At 35.7% G+C, this 18,553-nt stretch overlaps 1 protein-coding gene and 1 pseudogene across 2 annotated transcripts; one reads left to right on the top strand and one right to left on the bottom strand.

Annotated features, from left to right (window-relative positions):
- LOC107695661 (growth arrest and DNA damage-inducible proteins-interacting protein 1-like) overlaps positions 1 to 3,563 on the top strand; it is an 11,615-nt pseudogene extending 8,052 nt beyond the window's left edge.
- Positions 3,564 to 4,356: 793 nt separating this feature from the next.
- On the bottom strand, positions 4,357 to 18,237 carry LOC107695678 (tetratricopeptide repeat protein 39A-like). Of its 2 annotated transcripts, XM_016495683.1 has the most exons (18): positions 17,932 to 18,237; positions 16,151 to 16,255; positions 14,621 to 14,752; positions 12,287 to 12,345; positions 12,007 to 12,074; positions 10,989 to 11,053; positions 10,261 to 10,360; positions 10,107 to 10,172; positions 9,883 to 9,991; positions 8,928 to 8,995; positions 8,530 to 8,589; positions 8,198 to 8,359; positions 6,997 to 7,088; positions 6,741 to 6,861; positions 6,510 to 6,621; positions 5,737 to 5,851; positions 5,533 to 5,649; positions 4,357 to 4,908 (listed from the first exon to the last, which is right to left on the bottom strand). In XM_016495683.1, exons 1-18 carry the CDS (start codon positions 17,964 to 17,966, stop codon positions 4,797 to 4,799), a joined length of 1,698 nt encoding a protein of 565 aa, XP_016351169.1. In that variant the 5' UTR covers positions 17,967 to 18,237; the 3' UTR covers positions 4,357 to 4,796. The 2 variants fall into 2 exon arrangements, with proteins under 2 accessions (XP_016351169.1, XP_016351170.1); XM_016495684.1 differs by lacking the exon at positions 14,621 to 14,752.
- Positions 18,238 to 18,553: the final 316 nt, after the last annotated feature.

Below are 18,553 nucleotides of genomic sequence, written 5' to 3' on the forward strand. Positions count from 1 at the left end.
TTTTTTTTTGCTTTATCTTTATCTATCTTTATTTACTGATTAGCTAATTAATTTTTATGGAAAATGTATAGAATTAAATAGGTGACAACAAAAGGAAAATGAACAGATGAAACATGCTACAATTGAGGAGTTGATCGAATTCAGTTATAATCATAAACCTTGTGTTTTTTACTATAAGAATCCTAAATTAAACGTAAACATTTTTAAACATAAAATCAACTAGTTACTTACTAAAAAAATAAATGTAAAAAAAATGACAATTAATTTTATTAATTACATTTTTACATTACATATATTAATTACATTTTCGCACATTCATGCTAATTATAATGCTTCCTTAGGATTACAAATCAATGCCAAAATGGACATATACTGTATGTTCATTTTGCTACTTTATCAATATAGAAAAATAAACTAATTAAATAAACAAATCAATATTAATAAGACAGATTTTAAAAAAATATTTGTTCTGTTGTATTTATATTATTTTTGCTCTTAGAAGATTACATTTTATTATTAACTCTCCAGCAATTTGTAATTTGTGTTCTATTATAGTTTCCTCTTACTTTAAAGTAATTAAATTAAATAAATAAGCAATAGGGCCAAAAATGTGACCAGGGATTTAAAATCAGCAATCATCTTTGTTTTTCTAGCATGGTCTGGACTCTGGGATAAACAACACCAGCAGGACCAGATCCATTTAAGACCTTTATTTCCAACAATAGGATCCCACTGTGCCGTTTAACTACCGGAAAAGATTCAAGGGTCCAGCTTTGAGGACAGACAAAAACTCTGAGGATTGAAATAGCATTGTTAAAGGCCCCCTGGGGTGATGATTAAAGTCCACACGAAATTGATCAGGGAGGAGCGAGACCAACGCAGACAACACACAAGCTGAACACCTCTAAACAGTACATGATTCTCAGTACATATCATCATTTACAGCATAGAACAGGAAAACATAAGGAATGTGATCTGCTAAAGACCAAAAAAAGTAATACAAGTACAAATAATAATAATAATAATAAATAATATCTGATTTATTAAAATTATATAGTTTTATTATGACTTAAATTATAACAATTAAACAAATAAAAAATATGAATATTGCAATAATACCATCACCTTCAACTCAACCTGGCTAAGACAGAACTGCTTGTGGTTTCAACAAACCCATCACTTTATCAAAATTTCACCATCCAGTTAGGGAGAAGCAGCCAGAGACTCACCGCGCCTTCAAAAAAATCCAACTGAGGTGCGTAGACCAAAAAAGGTTACCCAAAGGTGAAGAGCTTGAAAAAAGTCCGCACACTCAAACATCAAAGCATCACAAGCGAGATGAGAACAATATAAGCAATTTAGCGTCTGCTAAATGACTAAATGTAAATGTAAAACTATTGTACTGTAAAATTAAACGAGTTTTTATTAATTATAAAAATAATCCCAGTATAAATAAAATATTACATATTAATAGTCATTATAATATTAGATATCCTCAATTAATAATAAAAAAAGAACCGAATAATTTCCAGCACTGCATTGGAATCTACTTTCAAATTCACCAGCAGAGGGCGTCGTGACGGCGGCGGCGCACTATAACCCCAGACCCCTCTGACTGAATATAAAGAGCCCTTACATACCTGCCATAGTGGCAGAAGAAGTATGAGCGCAGGCTGTTTGGCCGCTATGGAGGCGCGTCTGGAGTGGACCCGGCCAAACTCTGGCCCTCTCACGTCCGGCTGGGGGAGCTGGCGGCCGAGGACAGAGAGTGGCACCCTCCGATAGAGGTGATGCTGGAGAGCATCGCGGCCAGAGAGAGAGAGAAGGAGCAGCGGCGGATGGAGAGGTGAAGTCAACCTGACTAGTCTCTGTTCAGTGTTTGCTATCAAGTGTTCAACAACTAACTCTACATAACCCCAAAATTAAAACGGTCATCATTTACTTACCCTCACGTGTTTACAAACGTTGATTTGTGTGTCCCAGTGTACAGTGTCCCGGCTTTAGTTTTCCATACAATGAAAAGTGCTTTGGGACTTCTGCTGTCAAACAGTAAGACGCCTTTAAATAATCGTCTTTTAACGTTTTATGGCGGTTGACAAACCAGCTTTTCCTGGTAGATTAATCCACATGACTTGTCAGCTATATTGCAAGTTTTCTGAACCTATTTATGAGAGATTTCCGCCATGCACAGAGCAAAACTGAAGTCGTTATTCAGTGAACAAAAATCCTTCAAACATTCAAAATTGGACTGTTAGGGTGTATCACCAAGTTGAAGTTTGAAGTCTAATCTTATTGGTTCGCGGGTGTCTCGTGACTTATTTTTTTTATTATTTACTTATTTATTTGTATAATAATCGTTGTCTTATAATAATATCAGTGTTTAGTATATTATTTAGGCAGGTGTATTTTGCATTTGTGTTTAGGTTTTTTTTTTTTTTTTTTTTAGACGGAAACACTGGAATTTGATATGAAGCTTCCCTTGTCCTTAAAGGGAAAGTTCACCCAAAAATGAATTTTTGTCATTGTTTACTCCTCTTCAAGTTGTTCCAAACCTGTATGAGTATCTTTATTTTGGTGAACCCAAAAGAAGATCTTTTGAAAAATGTTGGTAACCAAACAGTTGTTGATCGCCATTGACTTAAAATTTTTGGGTGAACTAATCACTTTAAAAGGACAGTTCACCCAAAAATGAAAAATTCCTATCATTTCAAACTGCAAAAGTTGGTTCTGGAAGTAAAAATCCCATTCATTTTCTTAATGGGGGAAATTGTTCTTAACAATAATGATAAAACTTTAAAGACAGACTTACTATGAGCTCCGAGATTGTTAATAGATGGTATATGATTTTGTTGAAGCCATCAGTCTGCTTTTTTTTTTTTTAATAACTGTGTTCAACAGCTGAATTGGAGAAAAACTACATTGCCCATGATTCTGCAAAGAAAGCTCCACCAATCAGAATCGCAGCGAGCAAAGTATTTGAATATGCATGTTTTGCAAAAACTTTATGTAAAACAATGTTTGGGAGAAGTCGATGATCACAGAAATTTAAATTTTGCCTTCTAATATAACATTATACTACATTCATTACCTGATCACAGCCATTGGTTTTTACACAGCCTTAATGTACTTTTCGCTTTTTTCCCTAAACAGAGAGAAGATCATTGCTGCAAACATGGCCAAAATGCCCAAGATGATCTCCGACTGGAAAAAGCAGAAAAGGGAGGCAAAACAGAAGCAACGAGAGGAGAAAATCAAGCGGGACAAACTGCTGGCCGAGGCGAGAGAGCGATTCGGTTATGCGCTGGACCCCCAAGCGCTGGGCCAAGTTCAAAGAGATGGTCGCCGAAATAGAGAAAGAGGAGAAGAAGAAGAGAAAACTTCTGAAACGCAGGAAGAGGGAGGAAGAGCAGGGAACAGCGGCAGCCGAATCCAGCCAGTAACCCTCAGAGAACAAGGACTTTTATACAGTGCTACTGTACCATATTGTAAAATTGGTTTCTTTGTAAGTTTGTCATTGTGATTGTCTCTCAGTTCGCTTGATTTAAATAAAATCACTCACTGAAACAACATGCCTGTATCCGTTTAGAAAGTGAAAAGCTGATATTCAAATAGCTTAATTGGATAACATATAATAATTCCTCGTTAAACGTTCTACATTCTGTAAAAAAAGCAAACGTTTTAAGAACAATTAAGCTTATGCATGAAAAAGCAGATGGATGTGAAAAACAGGGGGATGGGGGAAGTCGTGGCCTAATGGTTAGAGAGTTGGACTCGTAACCCAAAGGTTGCGAGTTCGAGTCTCTGGTCCGGCAGGGATTGTAGGTGTGGGGAGTGAATAACCAGCACTCTCTTCCACCTTCAATACCACGACTGAGGTGCCCTTGAGCAAGGCACCGAACCCCCAACTGCTCCCCGGGCGCCGCAGCATAAATGGCTGCCCACTGCTCCGGGTGTGTATTCACGGTGTGTGTGTGTTCACTGCTGTGTGTGTGCGCACTTAGGATGGGTTAAATGCAGAGCACTAATTCCTAGTATGGGTCACCATACTTGGCCACATGTCACATCACTTTCACTTTCACAAAACCGATTTATTTATACAGTAACCCAGACGATTTATTGCTAATAATTGCATTGATTGTATGACTTAATTTACTATAAAATTATACATTTCAAAAATATTTTAACATCAATAATTGATTAAATATTAACTACTAATAAAATGTATTACATAACAAAAAATAACCATAGCATCCGACAGCTGAATTTTTATGATGCTATTTGAAGCATTTGATTATTATAAACGTTCTTGATTTATTCAAGAAAGGAGTATAATAATCAATGATAATGTATTCAATCCCACACTCAGCCTTACAATAATCAACATGTTTAATCATCATTACAACTAAGTGTAAAATGGTGTGTCTAAATCTATGTAAACACTCAGTTTTCTAGTCATTTTTCCTTATTAAACCTGTACAGGACTTAATATTAACTTGATTTCTAATGCTCCCTAAAATGTAAAGTTTAATACATTTTAACACAAAGGAGCTTTTACATTTCAAATATCCATCTATTTTTTAATCTAAAATAAACATCGATTTGGCACCTAACCTCCTGGAGGAGAATGTACAGATGAAGTTTTTAGTGTTTCCCATAATACGGCCCAAAAAATGAGACGGGTTAACACTGGGCAGTACCACAGCATATCAACCACACCATGTCTTTGGCCTTTCGTTCTCCCCGTAAAGTGACCATGTAACTCTGCTCTGGTCCTCAGAGAAGAGATGCCACATTCCTCACAATGTTGTTATTTCATCTTGGTCATTGGTGTCAGCTTTAAGTTTGGTGAGGGCCGCATGGACCCTGAACTGCGTACGAGACTCCATAGAGTACTCCTTGTAGTTTTTCCTGGCAGGAGAGATGAGGAGACATTTCATGACAAAATGCAGTTTGCAACTGTAACAAGAAGCCAAGAAATGACAACAAGTATTTTGTCCTAGACTGAACTCACTTGGCTTTCTGCAGTAGATGGATGGCTTGCTCTTTCCTCCCCGTGTCGATGTACAGGAGACTCATCTCCAGCAGAGCGTTAGGAACCAGGTAATGATCAAACTTCAACTTCTTTTCACTGTTAATGACACAAAGCATCTCAAACACCATCCTGAGACAGAACAAGCATTTGTGAAGGCAAATCCATTAACGCAGAAGCACTGGCCTGCTGTAAACCTGTCTGAAACAGTCTTCTGCCGTCTGCGTCTGGCCTTGGTTCTTCAGACACAGGCCTTTCAGAAGCAGGATCACACACGTGTCGTCCACAGAGTACACATTCTCTACACAAACAGAAAGAGTACATGTAAAACAATATATACTGTGTGTGTATATATATATAGAGAGAGAGAGAGAGATTTTTTTTTTCATTATTATTTTTTATGTGTCTATTTTAGTATGTCAACAAACTAAATACAAATATGTCTCCCAAGAAGCCAAGAAATGACAACAGCGAGCAAGTATTTTGTCCTAGACTGAACTCACTTGGCTTTCTGCAGTAGATGGATGGCTTGCTCTTTCCTCCCCGTGTCGATGTACAGGAGACTCATCTCCAGCAGAGCGTTAGGAACCAGGTAATGATCAAACTTCAACTTCTTTTCACTGTTAATGACACAAAGCATCTCAAACACCATCCTGAGACAGAACAAGCATTTGTGAAGGCAAATCCATTAACGCAGAAGCACTGGCCTGCTGTAAACCTGTCTGAAACAGTCTTCTGCCGTCTGCGTCTGGCCTTGGTTCTTCAGACACAGGCCTTTCAGAAGCAGGATCACACACGTGTCGTCCACAGAGTACACATTCTCTACACAAACAGAAAGAGTACATGTAAAACAATATATACTGTGTGTGTATATATATATAGAGAGAGAGAGAGAGATTTTTTTTTTCATTATTATTTTTTATGTGTCTATTTTAGTATGTCAACAAACTAAATACAAATATGTCTCCATGGTAAGTTTAATTTTTTTATATTGTATTTCAGTTAATGATCATTTTAGTTCAATTAATACATTTTTTTTATGGTTTTTGTTTTTACATAAAATGGGGGCCATTTAAAATGAATTGAGAAAATTATTCTAAAAAAATGAATCTCTTGAAATATTTAAACATGAGGATAAATACATGATTAAAAACAACCATTTGATTAAAAAAAAAAACGATTGACCATGCAATATTTTGTAATTAATAATACAGAAATTATGGTATATAATATATTATTTAAAATTGAGCAATTGATGATTTAAAACTTTAACATTGCTTTTTCAATAATGTATTACTTCATTGTTCACTGATAACAATCAATTGGTGTTAAGACCTATTTTAAAAGTCTTCTTTTATAGCTAGACATATTCTCTGTATACAGCATAGAGTGATACTGCTATGAATAACAGATTCCCCTAAAATGCAATTGATGTAGTTTCCCATTTATTTAATCCAGAGTGGACATTGTGTGGCATTACCTGGAGCGGCCTGTAGGATGCGCTCTGCTTCTAACAGCGTCTCCATCATGCCCTCCGTCAGCTCAGACTGTTTGCTGATCATGGAGAAACCATTCCACATGTACATCATCTCCTGAAATATGAAGCACGAAGGTTGCTGACTTTAAAATATAACCATTGCATCACAACAGAAAGTAAAGGGAAAAAAAACATTTAGAAAGAAGCGTGTTGAATGTGTTACGTTACTCTTACAAGCACAGGCACAGGAAGTCTGATTGGATTGCTAGCTTTGTACCGTCTCGCTTTACGAATGGCAAACTTCTCTGTGGGTGGAGATTTACCCGCTATCTTCTGTTTGTATGTTGGTACTTGTCTGAGAGACCGCAAAAGAGAGATAGGAAGTGAACGGGAATAAAAAAAACATACATCCAAAGAAAGAGACATACAAAAGGCAGTTTATTATTTCTACTCCTGTGTTAGCGGTGTAATTACATGCGAGTGTATTTACCTAAAGAGATCCACTTCATTATCCCCGAACGGCCGGGATTCTGTGTCTGGAAGCATGCTGAGATAAGCCGCCTTCATGTACACATACATGGCCTGAGAGAGATCATAATCCTTCTGCACACTGGAAACACACTGTACGTAATCACAAGCAGCAACAGAACCAACCAGTCCAAACAAAAACCTGGCAATGACCCACAAAGCCAATTTACACAGCTTACACATGCCAGTCATTGTTTAAATTGCTGCGCTGTAGCGTGACTTCAATTGAACAAAAAAATACACCTCAATCCCAGGCTTTACACCTGTACGGTTTCACTTCATGTTTCTGAGGAGGAAGTCTGTCTGCAATTAGACCAGAAACATTGGCTAACGCTACTGTTGGCTAACCAACTGCTGAGAACATTTCATCAATCATGACGAAATATGTCATTTTGCAAGATTTCCTGCTTTTTAAGAATATTTTGAATCTCTAGTTTTCTGACCTTGTGAATACAGTAATTCCGGCAGGTACATAGCATATTCACACATGTAAAATGGCAGATATGTAAACCTTCCTTTAATTTTTCATGATTTTGTGAGAATTTTTCAAAGCTTTTTTAAAAAACAAAGTAGAAAGTAAATGCTCCTCCAAATAAAAATATTAACTATTTTATTGCTGTTCTGAATAAAATCTTCGCTGAAGTCCAGTCCATGTCATTGTGTCTTGAGGTACAAATGTCCAAAATGTGTAACTTTATAAATGAACAAATAAATTATAGAATTTTTTTCTGACAATAATACATGACATACTTCAATTTGAAAGTGTTTAAACACCTTTTAAGTAGGCAAAACATGGGAAAACTAACTGCATTGCTTCCTAGTTTGTATTAAACACAAAGCAGACTTTTTCCCAGCACCAATAAAATCCCACACTTGATTTACATTCTGGGTGGAGGCCCTTTCAAACATGCAACGCAGAAATGTCTTGGCATCTATACATATCACAATTAGACAACCATGACATAGGCGTTTCTCAGTAAACTAAACTGCCTTTAGGATTATTAAGGATGTTGTTCTTTTAATCATTTCACCAAAACATAACGCAAATTAACTTCCAGATTTGTACTGAACCATTATATTTCAGATTGGCATTGGGCTTTAATCATGAAACACGACAAGAACAAATTTGGGTCTAAACTGTTGTTTTGGAGCAGTCGGGTCACCTTAGACCAGCGGCTCTCCTGGCTGAGCAGGTCTGCGTAGAAATACGCCATCTTCCAGTGCTTCTTAAAGGTGAAGCACCACATCAGCTCCCAGTAGCACATGTGATGAAACTGTTTCCAGGCCTGCTGGGCCTTACAGCCGTCCTCAAACAGCGCCACCGCCTGGACATGCAGGGGTACAGTATTGACAAAACATTAGTGAACAAGATCTACAAGCCCGTTTATAATGTTAGCCTTAATTTCTTAATAGTAGTTTAATTGTCTTCTAACCAGTCTGAAGTCTTTAAAAACATTGGAATAAAAAGAAAAAAATGCCATGTGGTCAGATTCACCTCATCAATGTTGCCCTTTATTTCTTCAGCTCGACCTGCAAAGAAGAGGAAAATCGCTCCCTGGAGAGAGAATCAGAACGTGAGCTCCAAAAACACCCAATAAAGACCTCATGGCTTGACTAGCACAGTTTTCTTTACTATTCAGGTTTCTAAACATCTGTATTCACCTGAATAAAAATATGGTCTAAAAATACAAAGACTGCAAATGTTTAAATCGGTCAAATGTAAATTTGTCAACAAGCATGCGAGTCAGCTCAGATTTTGACTGTATGGAGTCTTTAAAAGAATATAAGTACCAGAATTGAAAACAAAACATCTTTATAAATGTGAACATGGCCCTGAAATTCTAAATAAAGTCATTTATAAATGAAGTTAAAAAGACAGAAGCAAAAACCTACATGTGGGTATCGAAGTCGAAATGGCTTCAATAATCGCTCTGCCTCTTCCACCTCCCCCTCTCCAGTACCTACACAAAACATCACTTCATTAATAACATCAAAATATCTGAGAATTCTATCATTTCAATATATACACTACTGTTCAAAAGTTTGCGGTCAGTTACATTTTTTCAATGCTTTTGTAAGAAGCCTCTTTTGCTCACCAAGGCTGCATTTATTTGATCAAAAATACAGGAACACAGTAATATTGTGAAATATTATTAATCGAAACGTTTTCTATTTGGATATATTCAAATGCAATGCAAAATTCAATTGTGATGCAATTCAAATGATGCAAAGCTGAATTTTCAGCATCATTACTCCAGTCTTCAGTGTCACATGATTCTTCAGAAATCATTCTAATATGCTGATTTGCTGCTCAAGAAACAATTATTTTTATTATCAATGGTGAAAACAGTTGTGCTGCTTAATATTTTTGTAGAAACAGTGATGAATTTTTTGAGCATTTAATTAATACAGAAAATCTTTTGTAACATTATAAACATTATACTTCTGATCAATTTAATGCATCATTGCTTAATACAATTTCTTTAATTAAACTTTTAAATAAAACTAATTTCTTTTGAACAGGTAGTGTGTACGCATAAATATGTATTAAACTCATACGATCATATTTTATTTGACATATATAAAATAAAAATGGTAATAACATACATTTAAAAAATATTTAAATGTATATTAAAACATATTATTGTCTATCTATCCATCCATCCATCCATCCATCTATCAATCTATTTGAAATACATACTAACAAAACATTAAAATGATGGCAGAATAAAATTTTTTGGGTGAACTATCCCTTAAGTTTGCACAATTAACTAAAGAAACATCTTGCAATGATGGTGTAAGATGTCTGCTTTATGTGGGTATCAAATACATCATGTATCACAAATACCTAAAATAAAGGAGAGGAACGTGTAGAAACAGAGCAGGAGGAGGGCGCACAGCATGGAGCGCAGGGTATGAGAGGTGGCACCCGTGAACAGCTGAGAGATGCCAAATTCCTACACACACACACACACACACCAAAGACTATTAACCAAAAAATAAACACACTGGCAAAATTTCTTTCCAAAAATGAGAACGTAAGAGTGTAATCTGAGGTAAAAAAAAAAACACCTTATCTCCAGAAAAGCCAGCAAACTCTAGCAACTTGAGTAATCGGGCAGGAAACAGTGAAAGAGTCTGTGTGACAGTGAAGAACAGCAACACAATGGACAATCTGGGGTTTAAATATTAAGGAATATCGATGCAATATTTCAGATGCACATACCAAATTGAAAGCCCCAATCCCAAAAGAGACTCCACCCTCTAAGTGCTTGTGGTTTGGTCCTTTGAAAGCTGTGTCTGATTGGACGAAGGCATTCAGCTCCCTGCATGAGAATCATGACGTCATTCACAGCAGAGAGATTCACTGAACAGTTCAATTCAAGGGCAGGATTTTGGCGAACAAATGGGAATCAAATATAGGTTATTTCTACTGGGTTAAATGGTGCAGGTCAAGTCAAGACACCTTTATTTATATAGCGCTTTTAACAATACAGATTGTGTCAAAGCAGCTTTACAGTATCAAAATAGGAAAATAGTGTGTCAATGCAAAAGGACAATAGTAAACACTCAATTTTCAGTTAAAGCAGTTCATCATTGAATTCAGTAATGTTATCATCCAGCTCAGTTCAGTTTAAATACTATGTGCAATCAATTCGACGATATCGCTGGAAATTAAGTGTCCCCAACTAAGCAAGCCAGAGGCGACAGCGGCAAGGAACCAAAACTCCATCAGTGACAGAATGGAGAAAAAACCTTGGGAGAAACCAGGCTCAGTCGGGGGGCCAGTTCTCCTCTGACCAGACGAAACCAGCAGGTTGTTCCATGCTGCAGCAAAGTCAGATTGTGCAGAGGACTCATCTGGTTCCGTGCAGGTGTCTTGATGACACCAATTATTCTCATTTACGGACAGTAAAACCACAGATTTCCTTCACTTACTTGCTACAGACTTACTTGTATATGAGGTAACTGTTCCGTACTTTGATTCCTCCTTTAATAAAACTAACCATATTCTCATCCTGTCAACAAATAGAGAATGAGAAATCAGCTGCAGATCTGAGCTCTGGAGTAGGATCAAGTTAAAAGTGGCCTTAGGCCTCAGGAATAGTTTAAACCAAAATAAAAATTTGCTGCAATTTTACCCTCAGGCCATCTAAGATGCAGCAGTGAATGGGTGCCGTCAGAATGAGAGTCCAAACAGCTGATAAAAACATCACAATAATCCCCACCCCTCCAGTCCAATCTTGAGAAGTGAAAAGCTGTGTGTTTATGATAAACCCATCATTAAGACATTTTAAGTTTAAACTGTTGCTTTTGGCAAAAATATTAGTCTATAATCCATAATAATGTGTCCTCCAGTGAAAAAGTCAATACCTGATTTCCTCTCACATCAAAATCCACCAACATATTGGTTAAGATCCGTACTGGACTGTTTGACTGTAAACGGTGCTTGATCTGTGCATATTTCTCTTCTGATTCAGACCAGAAGACTTTTTCACTGGAGAAAGCATATTATGGATAGATGACTTATATTTTAGCCGAAAGCAATTGTTTAAAGTTAAAGACAATTTAATGATGGATTTGTTTCTTTCAAACACACACCTTTCATTTCACAAACTATTAACTGATGGACTGGAGTGGTGTGGATTACTTGTGATGTTTTTATCAGCTGTTTTGACTCTCATTCTGATGGCACCCATTCACTGCAGAGGATCCACTGGTGAGCAAAATGTCCAAATCTGTTCTGATGAAGAAACAAACGCATCTATATTTTGAATGGCCTGAGCGTGAATAAATATTCAGCAAATTTTCATTTTGGGGTGAACTATTCCTTTAATCTGAGGTTAAAAAAGATATCAAGTTCTACACGTTAAGGTTAAGACCTCAAAGATACCAAAACGCGCACACAGTTCAAACAAAACATCTGAGATTGTCTGATTGTTAGTTAAATTTGTCTTGAAATGTGTCAAACCTGTAAGAATGTGAGAGCGGCTCTGTGCAGTAAACACTCAGCGTAACACACTTCAGCATGGAGCTGCTCTGTAAAACATCAAATACAATATAAAGCTTGCTTGTAAAACATTTTATCATAAAACAGTCATTAAATGAAACATCTTATACAAATTGTTAACTGTTGGCTAGCTTTAGCCTCGGATTCTTCAAAATGAGTGCTGTGTCACATAATAGGTTTGTTTGAGTTTTATTCCTCCTATAACAGCAGTGTGAGATGGACATTTCTAGAAAAACCGCACCTTCTGAAAGATCATCATTTGCTCCTCGGCTCCCAAGACCACCTGACTTCCTACGGAACCTGAGAGAGAACAGCAAGAACTCAAGAGATGAGTGAACAAACACACGATGACAATGTCTGACATACAGTACAACCACACTTGACCAGACTAAGATCATGCACAATAACTTTCTAATGGAAGGTGGATGGGAAAAAATTATTAATTCAAAAATAAAAATGTAAATACATAGACTTACATTTAAATGTTAAAAAAAATTATACTTTTATTCAGCAAGGGTGCATTCAATTGATCAAAAGTGACATTAAAGACATTTATAATGTTATAAAATATTTCTATTCTATAAGACATATTCATCAAGACAAAATGTATCACCGTTTCCACAAAATTATTATGCAGCACAATAGTTTTCAATAAGTAAAAATTTCTTGAGTAACAAATCAGTATATTAGAATGATTTCTGAAGGATCATGTGACACTGAAGAATAAATTACATTTTACAATATTTTAAAATAGAAAAAGGTTTTTAAATTGTAACAATATTTCACAATACTACCGTTTTTTTTTTTTAAATAAGATAAAATCTTACTGACCCCAAACTTGTGAACAGTAGTGTATCTTGACAAATAAGCATAAGTTTTTACAACAGCAATACATACATTTCGATAAATATATTGAAAATGTAGTTAATAAATAATAATAAGTCATTTCTAATGCTTTTAAACTGTTCAATTGCATTTATTATAAAAAAAAGAGCTTCTGCTAACTACTTCCAATTCATTTACTCAATTAAGTTTAAAAAATGCCACTCAACATGCATCTTTAACTATATATTTAAATATTAGTTATACAATTTGAAACATTTGTTTTTCAATTTGTAAACTTATTTAGGTATACACTTCTGTTCAAAAGTTTGGGATCAGTAAGATTTTTAATGGAGTCTCTTATGCTCATCAAGGCTGTATTTATTTGATCAAAAATACAGAAAAAAACAGTAGCATTGTGAAATAATATTGGATTCATATTTTAATATACTTTAAAATATAATTTATTTCTGTGACGCAGCGCTGAATTTTCAGCATCATTACTTCAGTCTTCAGTGTCACATGATCCTTCAGAAATCATTCTAATATGCTGATTTATTATCAGGAAAAATTGAAATCGCATCATATGACCCCTTTAATATTTTTTGGAACCTGTGATACTTTTTTATTTGATTCTTTGATGAATAAAAAGTTTAAAAGAACAGCATTTATTCACAATAGATATCTTTTCTAACGATACAAGTCTTTACTATCACTTTTTATCAATTTAACATCCTTGCTGAATAAAAGTATTAATTTCTTTAAATGAATATATTTCTTTAAATGTAAAAAAATTTACTGATCCCAAACTTTTGAACAGTAGTGTATATTGTAACAAAATTTCTGTTTTGAATAAACACTGTTCTTTTGAACTTTTTATTTATCAATGAATCCTGAAAAAAGTACCACAGGTCCCAAAAATTATTAAAGGGGTCATATGATGCGATTTAAATTTTTCCTTTCTCTTTGGAGTGTTACAAGCTCTTGGTGCATAAATAAGATCTGTAAAGTTGCAAAGACTAAAGTCTCAAATCCAAAGAGATATTCTTTATTGACACTGAAGACTGGAGTAATGATTCTGAAAATTCAGCTTTGCTCCACAGGAATAAATTACATTTTAAATTATTAAAACAGAAAACTGTTATTGTAAATTGCAATAATATTTTACAAAATTATTTTTTTCTGTATTTTTGATCAAATAGATACAGCCTTGATGAGTGTAAGAAAGTCTTAAAAAAAAAAAAAACATAAAAAATCGTACTGATTGCAAACTTTTGAACGGCAGTCTATACACACACATACACACACAAACTAACGTCACTCTCCCAAGAGGATGTTTGGAGGGGTTTAGGAGGAGATCGCACAGAAGGATCTCCCTTGTGACTCACTGTTTCTTAAGCAAACTGAAAATGAGCTGATGTGTGACCATTGCTATGGTGAATCCACCCACATACAGTCATCTGGATTAGTGCTGCATTATGGGAAGCACATGCTTTACGTAGGACATGTATCCATCTCTTCCACTCCATTTCATCTATGTTACTAAGGCCAGTAAAACTCCTCATTAGACGTGACCAGCTGTCCGTCATTTAAAGCCACACGGTTCCATCTCCATGCAAATGCAAGCAAATTTCAAAGCGGCTGGATCGGGTCAGCTGACATGGAAATGACCCCATTTGCCTAAAAATGAAAGGTCACAGGAAATGGCCTCTCCAGGACTGAAACGAATGCAGTGTTTTGGCTGTCTTTCTACCTCTGGCACACCTCCTGAGCACTCTTCATCGTGTTCCCAGCATGCACTATGTCGTCGTGTTGGAAGGTCATCATGGCCTGCATCTCTAATACTGTGGCATAGATCAGAGCGTGATACATGCTCTCCTTAGACCTGGAATACACCACAACACATGCTTTTACACACACAACGAGAGATCACACTCCGACACAGCAGGCTACTAGTTAAATATAGCGAAGGTTAATGCCTTAAACTTTCTCTATGAAAAAATGTGAATGCAATTATGAACTCTTATCAGTATTGAATGCTTAAGTTCCTGTCACATTCATGCAAGAACAGACATTAATTTCACTTTGACTTAGTGGTTAACACATGTTTCTGTTAGGATGATGCAAGGCCCGTTCACACCAAGAATGATAACTATAAAGATAACAGTATAGCGTCCACAGCTTGCGGTTTTTTCGTCTGTCAAGTTTTAGTTAACGGCTAATCAGAATTCACCTGACTTTTGTAATTAGTAGTGAATTGACTTGATAATGTTTTTACTGTTCATCACTTGGGGGGAAAAAACAGCCCTGAAAGTGAATCCAGTGATATCAAGTTTTCCTAGAAACAGTTTTTACAAAACATTTTAATTAAAAATTAGAAATTATTCATATTGATACACAGAAAAATATTTCAAACATATTTTAAAAAGTAAAAAAAAATTAAATATATTTAAAAAAGTAGCAAAATGGCGTTTTCATAAGCCACTTTCATAACATTTAAATAGATAGATTATAAATTATAAATAGATAAAACAGTTTTCTTTTCTCCCCAGTCTGTCATTAGTCAAACATGCATACATTCCCGCCCCCAGTGCACTCCATTGGCTGAGTCGCTGCCATGCCAGGATTTTCAAACAAACAGAGCAAAGTTTTGATAGTTCTTCAGGGAAATTAACTTACAAAGTGGCCTAGTTGTCTCTGTACATTAAACTGAAATTGGAGAAAACATTTTAATCAAAAAAAAAAAAAAAAAACCCTGCACCTTTAAAACACAGACTAGCCCAAAAATCCTAGAATACTTATAAAATCAAGATTTATTGCCTGAAACCAAGAATTATGTACTTCCAGGTGGGCCTGCATATAAAGATAAGTGCTGCAGTCACTTAAGCATGTGGTTTCCTTCTCAGAGTAAAGTTCCTCGCTCTCCCAGCTATATATTAATGAAGTGGCTCTGTGTGCAGCATGAGGGTGTGATCTTTAGGTAAACACCTCACATCCTGGAGAAGGGAGCACACCTAATGCAATTCTCTATCGCAACAGAAATAAAGCATGCTATCACGGGATGACATCTACAATTTCTACAAGTGCTTCAGAGGCCAGCAACTTTACAGCGGCAAAAAGACTCAATTTTGGTGGTGTACAGTATCTGACTGAAAAACAGAGCATTATGGGCTTGGTACAGTAGGTACCACACCTTTATTAAACAGCTCGCCTGCTCTTAAGATCACTCACACAGATACTGGAGGGGAGGAGAAACTCATGAAGACAATAAGACTTCTCTCACCGTGGCCGTAGTTTGTCCAAACTCTCGCTGAAGTGGTTGTTGAGAAACAGATCCAAGGCCTCCATGCATTCATCAAGACAGACCTGTAGGGACATCTGTCTGGACCTGATCTCACACACACACACACACACACACAATGAGCAGAAGTCATACACTTCATTTTCTTTATATAGACTAAAGTTAATTCTAGTGACCACATTAGACTATTATTAGTGGTCATTATGGATTTTTTCCAGTAGCTAGAGAGCAAGTTTTTCAATGACAAATATAATGCAGATAAATATATTAATTTATGATGTAATAACGTCGAGTGATAGCAAAGAGATATGCAATCAATATCTCACAATATAAGAACATAATTCAAAATGCACACAAGGATATAAAAAAATTGAGAAAAGTAACAACTGACTTTAAAATAAATAAAGCTTTAAAATAAATAAACTCATATATACACTTACATACATACAAATAGCCTATACACACATTATATATATATACAGTATATATATAATTTTAATAAACCAAAATAATAAATAAGTAAATTAATAACAAATAAATACATAAATTATTCAGATAAAATTATTTTATAATGTTATATATAATATAAAATTAATTACTTTTATCATTAGTTTTATAATTATGCATTGTAAAAGTTTTTTTTTAATTTAAAATAAACTGTTTGAAAAATGTGTCAATTATTAAAGCTTTAAATTAAAAAAATAAGATAAAATGTGTGTGTGTGTGTGTGCTTAAAAAGTTTATCAATTAACAAAGTAACAAAATAAATAAAAGTAAATAATTTACAGAAAACTAAGCAATTATATTTTATTAAAGCTGGGTTTATCATATTTATCGGTCTTCTGTGGACAACTTTGCTCCAAAACTCCCCAAGTGAAGTAAACCCACACAAACACAAGCAAAGCCACTTGGTGAAATGAATGACATTTACTACTAAATACCAAGACACCATTCAGACCTGTCAGCGGCGCCCTTTATAAATTATGAACGCTACCTGATGCAGAGTTTTTCAGCACATGACCACTGAAGATATATTTAGCAGGACTAATTAATGTCAACTGGTTGATCCTGCTTTTAGATTAAAGAGCAGATATACATTCATTTGCTCTCAAAGTGAGACATACGGCCCTCTGGCACCTGTTGCTTATGAAATTTACAAACTAACCAACATGCATTTGCCTAAATACACATGCATCCTGTTAGAGATGCAAAAACAATTGGTTTAAAGCAATTGCATGACTTTACAAGTCATTTAAAGGTATCTCTAACCTTTAACTCTCTCAAGCTGCAATGACATGTACAAACACAAATGCAATGCAGAATATGGCTCACACACTTTGTCACTAGTCAAGGTGTTTGATGTTTGCTTGGAGTACACACTGGGCATGGACAGCCAGCGCCTTTGGATAAGCACGTCACAATGCACTGCGAATGATTTCACTTTAACAACATTAAGAGCACATTTCTAAGCTTTCTAAAGCCTTATATTCAGGGATAGCATGTAATTCTCTCACTGAGAACACGAGCTGAGCTCAAACCAGACTCTTTTGCAAAACAAGGAAGGAAGAGATGTGAAAACTTGACTTGAGGAGAAACAAAAACTGCCCAAACTAAACACAGACTCACTGAATCAGCCATTTAAAGACGCACAGAACCACAAAGCATGAACGTTTTCAGTTATGCTGAGTAGCAGAAACTCGAAAAGGCACAGCACTGATGCAACACTTTAAAAATAAACATTAAACAAGCCATCAACGACTCACTTTTCTGTAGCAGGTGCATTTTTCCCAGTGGACATGGTGTATTTTGTTGTCCTCTTCTGGGCCTTGTGGCCACACACACACACACACACACACACCGTGAAGAGCTTTCTCTCAGAGCTCCTGTGGAAAGTCACTCTCACTGCGCGTGAAGATGCTGCATGGATGAGGACTGCTGGAGAACTCGAGCTGGCAGGGAATATGGATCAGTGTTCGGCTCAATCACGAGTGTGTGTGTGTGTGTGTGTGTGTGTGATGAGGACTCCTCCTCGAGCTCACAGCAGGTTTGATGGCAGGAGACCAGAGCGAAGGGACAGGAGTTAGTAGCGCCATCTAGTGCTGGGGTGAAGAACGAGTTATATGTTTGTATGTAGGCTTGATTTATAGGTGCATCTCAATAAATTAGAATGTCGTGGAAAAGTTCATTTATTTCAGTAATTCAACTCAAATTGTGAAACTCGTGTATTAAATAAATTCAATGCACACAGACTGAAGTAGTTTAAGTCTTTGGTTCTTTTAATTGTGATGATTTTGGCTCACATTTAACAAAAACCCACCAATTCGCTATCTCAACAAATTAGAATACTTCATAAGACCAATAAAAAAACATTTTTAGTGAATTGTT

This window comes from Sinocyclocheilus anshuiensis, unplaced genomic scaffold (genome assembly GCF_001515605.1).
Source record: "Sinocyclocheilus anshuiensis isolate Anshui unplaced genomic scaffold, SAMN03320099.WGS_v1.1 scaffold1075, whole genome shotgun sequence".
Taxonomy (NCBI): domain Eukaryota; kingdom Metazoa; phylum Chordata; class Actinopteri; order Cypriniformes; family Cyprinidae; genus Sinocyclocheilus; species Sinocyclocheilus anshuiensis.

Coding starts and splice junctions, on each gene's coding strand:
- LOC107695678 (XM_016495683.1), bottom strand. CDS start 17,966: ATGTCCACTGGGAAAAATGCACCTGCTACAGAAAA. Junction 14,753..16,150: donor TTGGACAAACTACGGCCACG/GTGAGAGAAGTC, acceptor GGTGTATTCCAG/GTCTAAGGAGAGCATGTATC. Junction 9,992..10,106: donor CTGGCTTTTCTGGAGATAAG/GTGTTTTTTTTT, acceptor GTGTGTGTGTAG/GAATTTGGCATCTCTCAGCT.